General features: G+C 55.8%; 1 protein-coding gene across 1 annotated transcript; it reads right to left on the bottom strand.

Moving 5' to 3' along the window:
- Positions 1-990: 990 nt before the first annotated feature.
- PG985_001452 (uncharacterized protein) lies at positions 991-2,652 on the bottom strand (the record flags this gene model as incomplete). The annotated part of the gene is made up of 1 exon (XM_066821221.1): positions 991-2,652. One exon carries the CDS (start codon positions 2,650-2,652, stop codon positions 991-993), a length of 1,662 nt encoding a protein of 553 aa, XP_066692100.1.
- Positions 2,653-6,920: the final 4,268 nt, after the last annotated feature.

The raw sequence follows: 6,920 nt of genomic DNA on the forward strand, positions 1-6,920 counted from the left end.
ATCGAAGCAACCCACCCCTTAACCAAGCCGAAACCCAGGAAAAGACCATGATGAATCCAGACGATCCGGTCCGATGCGATCCGTATCCTGTCCTAATCGCCCCCCTCCCTCCAACCGATATCCGCCAGGCGTCCTGTTGTTTGTTTGTTTGCTTCCGATCCTTTAACGGCGAAACAAGAAAAGCAAATAAAACCAATCGAAATCTCAAGGACGCCATCTGTTGTTGTTGACCACCAGCCGGCCAATAAAAAAACCAAAAACACCAAAAGCTTATGCGGGATGAAAATGTGCTGCTTCGCTGTCCAAAAAGTAATATCAACCGGGAAGAACGCCGTTTCTCTCTTGTCCCTGCGCTGACCGTCTCAAGCGCGGAAAATATGTGTGGTGATGCTTGCGCCTTTATTCCCCAAAACCAGGGCCGTGAAAAAAATGTGTGTCGAATGCATGCATGATGTGAGTATGTGAGTTGTGTGTGTGTAAAAGGCCGTTATGATCATGATGTCAATGGAGGCGCGTTGCGAAACCAGGTGCGCAAAGAGGTCGAAGATGATGATGCCTGCCCGTGGGGAAGAGAAAAAACGCCTTGCTATAACGCTTGGGAGTTGTGTGTGATCCGTGTTGATGGTTGGTATGATGATGTTGGTGAGGATGAATGACGATCGGTGTATCCAGGGTATCTGTGTCGAAAGATGATTGCTCGCTCTCTCTCTCTCTTTCCCCTTCCATATCTCTTCTGTCCGTCTTCTTCAAGTGGCAGCGCTGCTGCAGGGTGTGTTATCGATCTCCCCTCTTGGGGGGCCACTGCTTTACCGGACTTGCGCCAAAGGGTGTCTGTCGTGTATGGATATTGCCATAGGAATGTAGCTGCTGTAACTGCCACAAAGGGAAATATCGCCGACAAAAAAATTGCACGGCCATGGTCGCAAATCCATCGTCTCGCGTTCCGGATACGACCAAACGTAAGGATATATGTATATGGTGTTGCCCTGTTTACTGCTTGTGCGTCTTCTTGAGCCGAAGCAGCCGCGTGCGCAGCCAGAGGATGAAAGCCGTCCAAGCGCCGTGCGTCTTCCGCTTGGCCGTCTGCGTGCGCCGGGGCGCCTCGTAGCTGGGAGCACGGGCGGTGCCGGCCCGCTGGCCGAACGCGGGCGGGGTGCGAGTCTCCATGCTCTCGTAGTTGCCGCTGGCGAACTTTTCGGGGTCCTGGTGGGCGGCGGCCTGCTGCTGTTGCTCCTGCTCCCGCTGTTCCCGCTGCTGGTGCTGCTGCGAGATGGTGCGGCTGCTGCGCATGCGCGACGTGCTAGGTCGCCCGCTGCTGTTGCCGCTGCTCTTGCGGTTGTGCTGCTTGTTGTGGGGCAGGGCCGCCTCGGCCATCTCGGCAGCTTCGAGGGCCAGCAGGGCCGCCTCCCGCTCCTTCCGTTGGGCCTTGGCCTGGCGCTCGGCCTCGAGGGCGCGCTTGTTGTCCTCGCGCTCGCGGCGCTTGATCTGCTCGCGGGCGTACTTTTCCTCTTTCGCCTGCTCGCGCGCCTCGAACTTGCGGCGGGCCTCGCGCAGGTGGTCTTGGCGCGTCGCCGTGTCGATGTCCGACTTGGCGCGCAGGCGGGGGAAGTTGACGGCCTCGAAGGAGGAGCGCATCACGGGCGAGATTGACGAGGACACGGTGCTCGAGGGCGAGGAGAACTTCTGCAGGGGCGGGTGGGATGGCGAGCCGCTCGTCGACACTTCCACAGTGGTGAGGTCGGTCTGGCTAGAGACATTGGCCAATCGCGAAGACCGGGCGGGCGTCGTGGACAGCGATTGTGCAGCAGTGGTGTTGATGCGCAGCGATGACGGGTGCGACCGAGGGCCTTCAGAGTACGAGGTGGTGCGGTGGGTTGTGAGTGTCGGTCGGCGAGATATCGAGCCAGAATGGTTCAGACTGGGCTGGGAGCGGGAATTGAGGTTGCTCGTAGGGACTTGTTGTAATAATTGCTGCTGGCGGTACTGGATGTTGGTCATGCTACTGCTGTTGTGGTTGTTGCATTGATTCAGGCTGACGTGACTGGTGGTGGGGTCGGCGAGGTCGTAGTTGGTCGAGCTGTAGTCCTCGTCCTCGGTGATGGTAGGCGAGTAGTCGCGGTTGTCGACATAGGACGAGGCCAGCGAGTTGGCGTAGGAGATGGGAGGGGTCGCGGTGCGCGGGATCTGCTGGAAGGGGTGCATGAAGGTGCGCGGCGCAACTGAGCTGCTTGTGGCGCCCACAACGCCTGCACCGGCACCACTGCCGCTGCCAGAAGTCGCGACCGAGACGTGACTGGTGCCGCTAATCGAGCGGGAATGGTGAGGGTTGCTGAAGCGCATGCTGCTGAGGGAGCTGCGCCCTGTAGGTTCGGCGCCCAGGGCAAAGCTAACGTCCTTGGTCGAGCTGGTTCGGTTGAGGCCTGTCGCGTAGAAGGCGCCGTCCTCCACGCCTGCCTCCCAAGCTCCCGTCGAGCTCTGGTAGCGAAAGGGCTCATCTTGCTCATCCCACGACCGGTCCAAATCCAACGAGTTCTTTTCCGACTGAGACGAGAATTTCTTGAGGATCGGCTTCACCACCTTACTCCGCGACTTGTGCATCTTTTCGCTGGATCGTATGGACCTGAGGCCACTGAAGCTCTGGACCGATGTCATTTTGGGCGACGACAAAGTTTGGGTTTCGATTGCTGACTGAGGGATGACAGCAATAACTGACGACACAAACGACAAACAACAAATGATGAGGAGGAAGAAGTAAGAAGTCAGAAGTCGGACACACACGTAACAACAGCAACAAACGACAACCACGCAATCCAGCTGCCGATTCGGGTTACGATATAGTCGTATTCTCGAGTGTCGTATTTGTTCAATTTCGGTCGCGGCTACCGGCGTCGTCGTGGTGGTAGTAGACCGAATCGAGATTGATTGGTCGCGATCCGTCCAGAGATCTCTTTATACAGTCCCGGCGAATTGCCTCCACACACGCGCGCGACCCCTTCCCGAACAGACAGGGCGTGGTGGCTCTGCGGTGATGATGGGCAGCCAGCAGCGGGACACAACTGGGACCTCACACTGTTCTCCGTCCTGCCGGTTCGACGAAAGAACGACTCCTTTCCCCTTCAGGGCCACCCGGGCGGAGCCTCACACACAGCACACAGCACGACAAGGTACTGCCGCTCCTGGGGACCTGCACTCCTGCAGCAATAGGGGCCTCGCAGGGCCTCGCGCGGGCGAACAGCCAGAGGGTGCGTGCGGGCCTGTCACCGAAATGCACACATTGGGATCAACTGGGGTGGGTTCAGTCGCGTACAATGGAACTGATTTCGGCTTGGCCGGACTATTGGCAGCGCAGGTGCCAACTGCAATTTTGCGTGAACAGAGAGGAAAATGAGAGAGCGAGGAACACAGAACGACCCCCCGGCAAGTGTGGTACAAGTGGTAGAAGGGGTAAGAGGAGGAGGAACCAGGGTGGATGGAGCGCTGGTTCGAGTGTGAGTGGCAGAGCGAGCAGGCGACGGGGGTGTGTTCGACGGGTCCTGGACCGGGGGTTGGGGTGGCCTCAGCTTCTACTAGAACAATTCTTCGAAAACCACATCGAGAGAGAAAGGAACAAAAAGGTAGGTGAAGAGTGGAATGATGATGGCGCCGGGAATGACGACGATGTCAACGGCTATATGTTAATTGCTGCACGAGACTGGAGCAGGTATAGTGTTTCCTGCATGCAGGTTTGTTTTTAGTTCCGGGATAATTGGACTAATGATAACAGCTGGCTATGATGATGAAATGGAAAATTGAATGGGACTGGTTTCCAAGTTTTGGCGGTCGGCGGCGATGGATGATGGGCGGTAGGTAGCGGTAGCAGTCGCAGCAGCACGCAGCACGCAGCAGTCGCAGTAGCGGTAGGCCCCAGAGAAGCTCGGCGGTCGCAGATAAACGAGCAGAGAGTGGTTGTAATAACTAACAGGGAGTCGGATATTGCGGCATCAAAAGTGTGGAGGTGGAGAAAGTGGATGGGGGAGAGAAAAGAGAGTGCCAGGCGTGAGACGTGAGACGAGAGCAATGTCCAAGAGTTCCAAGGCGGCCGATGATGATAAGAGGATTACGCACACTAGCCTTTGCTCTGTACGGAGACGAGAGTTGTACGTATTTGGTAGCTATTTCATATGCGAGCAGAGCGGGAAGCGTGTGCGCCGTGGATTGTGTGCGTCTGTGTCAGATCCGGATGAATGTACGGATGGGATGGGCATGGATGGGCGGGCCAAGTAAAAGTGAGGTGGGATGGTGGTAATGTAAAATGTTTGCTGCTGCTGTGTGTACATACGGATATGTACGTGGTAATGAGCCAGCTGGGGTTTGTTACTTCTCCCCCGCTCTCGTCACCTTTTGGGGCTCTGTTGTGGGAGAAGACGAGCCTTTTCTTAGCTTGGCTTGGCTTTGAGTAAGCAGTAACACAGGGGAGGATGAGGAGGTGTGCGAGATAAGAGACAAAACAGACGACGGCACGGCAGGCGGCGGCGGCGTCGGGGAGGGGGCTTTGGGTTTCCTCCCTGACGATGCGATGAGACACAGGAATAGAAAAACTCTCGATTCCTCCAAGCCCTCCCCAGGAAAAGCCAAACCCGACTAGAAGGTTGGTGTAGCGAACGCCCACAGAACTACCTACAAAGCTAAGCTAGCATTGGATTGGCATTCGATCTGAAAGAAAGCACCAAGCCGGACACTATTTTCACTATTCACAGCCCACGGACTGGCATGTGGCATGGCAGTAGGGGGCCGGTGAATTCCCAAATTCCCATTATCCCCTTCGCGCTGCCACTATACACTATGTATCCGTACTTTAGCCCCCTCTCACTTCGACCTACCCCTCTGCTCTGGGCGCTGCTGTACTCAATCTAGCTTCAGCCTCACTCACTTACATACCTGCTCCTTTCAGCACCCACAGAGGGATAATGAAGGGATGGATGGGTGGTGCTGCTTCTGCTGGGAGCAGCAGCGGTCCAATGGATCGCACGGGGGGGTGCACAAAGAGGGGGGTCCCTTGGTCCTTGGGTACAAGGAGAGAGAGAGGAGCCTGCACTAAGAAAGCTGACGGGATCAGATCAGATCACACCTTCTGAAAACGGATATCCATCAACCCATCCATGTCCCGGGGATCCCAAGGCGAGGTGACCCGGTGTGTAAGTGTGTGTTGTCAGCGACTGGTAGTTAGAAAAAAGACTAGAGAAGCGAGCGAGAGCGGTGGTGGTCCAATCCCTTGGGAACTCTCCGAAAATGGTTCGAGCCGCGGCCGACGCTACGCTATTGGAACAGGTCGACGAACGACCCAGCTGAAGGGGCCAGCCAGCAACCCGACAGAATGCCCAGCCCATTGCCCAGCCAGCTCAGTGCCTCGGGACGGGCTGTGATTGAACGAGACGGCAAACAGGTGAGCAAAGGTAAATGAGCGGGGAGATTTAATCATTTGTTTTCAATTTACACCGTAATTCCCAATAATCAAATGGCCATCGACTCAGGTCTCGTGTCTGTTTATTACTTATCGATCTTCAATTAACTGCCAATAGTCGCCAGATCTGCCCAATTGGCACTGTGGCGAGTGGGATGCTGTCCCGGTCCGATGACCCTATAATTTGGTTTTCGGTATTGTTTCGTCATTTCCTCTGTCTTCAATGCTCTTTGCGCATACATGCAAATAGTCAATATAATTAAACATGAATCCATTCACTCATCTCAGCGCACCTCACCTCAGCTCCGTTGACCGTTGACCGTTGACCGTTGACCGACAACCTGCCTGTGCCCTACATTGCATTACATACATGCTTAGGGATGGAGCAGCAGCAGCAAAGAACCGGCAGCGAACAGACAAATGCGGGTGACGATCGACCAGACCAGAGCGACGGCGGCAGCAAACACTTGCATTTCGCATCTAAGGTTAGAAAAGCAACGATTTGGTGGTCGAAAACGTCGGTCTGGGCGGAAGATCAATCTGCTGCTCCCCGGTGCAGAAGTGAGTGCAGTAGCGTCGTCCCCACCTTCAACTCTTCATGCCAAAGAACAAGTGAAAGAGAGAAAATCCACCCAGCAATCAAAGATGGTCCGGGTTCGTGATCCGGGGGACCAGACCGTGCCTGGTGCGTGTCCCTCGAGGAACCGACCCCGCCGCACCGCCGCAGCGCAGCAGCGCCGACGACGCTGCTGCACCTGCCCTCGTCGCTTTGCTGGCAGCAGCGAATCAAACCAGCAATTTTCATTCTAGAAGTCTACGAAGATTCTCCCCCCTGGGCCCCGGTGGAGGATGGCCCATCTCCCATCTGGAAGGGCGACCAACCGGGGGCTCGCCTCGATGGAATGGAGAACGGATCATCCATCACCCAAGGGGCGGGACCTCTGTCTGTGCTGTGCTGTGCCAATCGCATAGCCTACCGGCGCTTCACCGTTACTAGTTCACCACTTTTATTCTTCTCTCCCTATCCATTCCTCACCTTCCATTGCCCTTCTCTCTCGTTCATGCGCTGGGGCGACGCAACGCAACGCAGCGCAGCGCAAAGAAGGAAAGAAGAAGGAAAATGAGAAGTATTCATGCAAGCAACCCATAGAAGGTCAGTGGTCGGTGGTCAGCGGTCAGTGAGTGGTCAGCAGCATTTGCCGATAGGCTCGTGTCCGCTGGTTGCCCCGGCGCCGGGTGTGCGTATGTGCGTGTTTCACAGTCCATCCATGTCTAATCAATTAATGTCTGGCCCGAACTCATCGGTTAAGTAGTACAGTAGATTATACCCCGCCCGTTCCCGATTAGAGCGATTAGAGAGCGAGAGACAGGATGTAAATCAGAAACCGTTGCTTTTGTTTTTCCCTCTCTCTCTCCCGCCGGCACGGTTCAGGGGTTGGGGTTGGCACAATCAAAACTGCTCTTAGTTCTGCTTCGCTTC

The sequence above is a fragment of the Apiospora marii genome (assembly GCF_038362585.1).
Source record: "Apiospora marii strain CBS 49790 chromosome Unknown utg000001l_segment0_segment0, whole genome shotgun sequence".
Lineage (NCBI taxonomy): Eukaryota > Fungi > Ascomycota > Sordariomycetes > Amphisphaeriales > Apiosporaceae > Apiospora > Apiospora marii.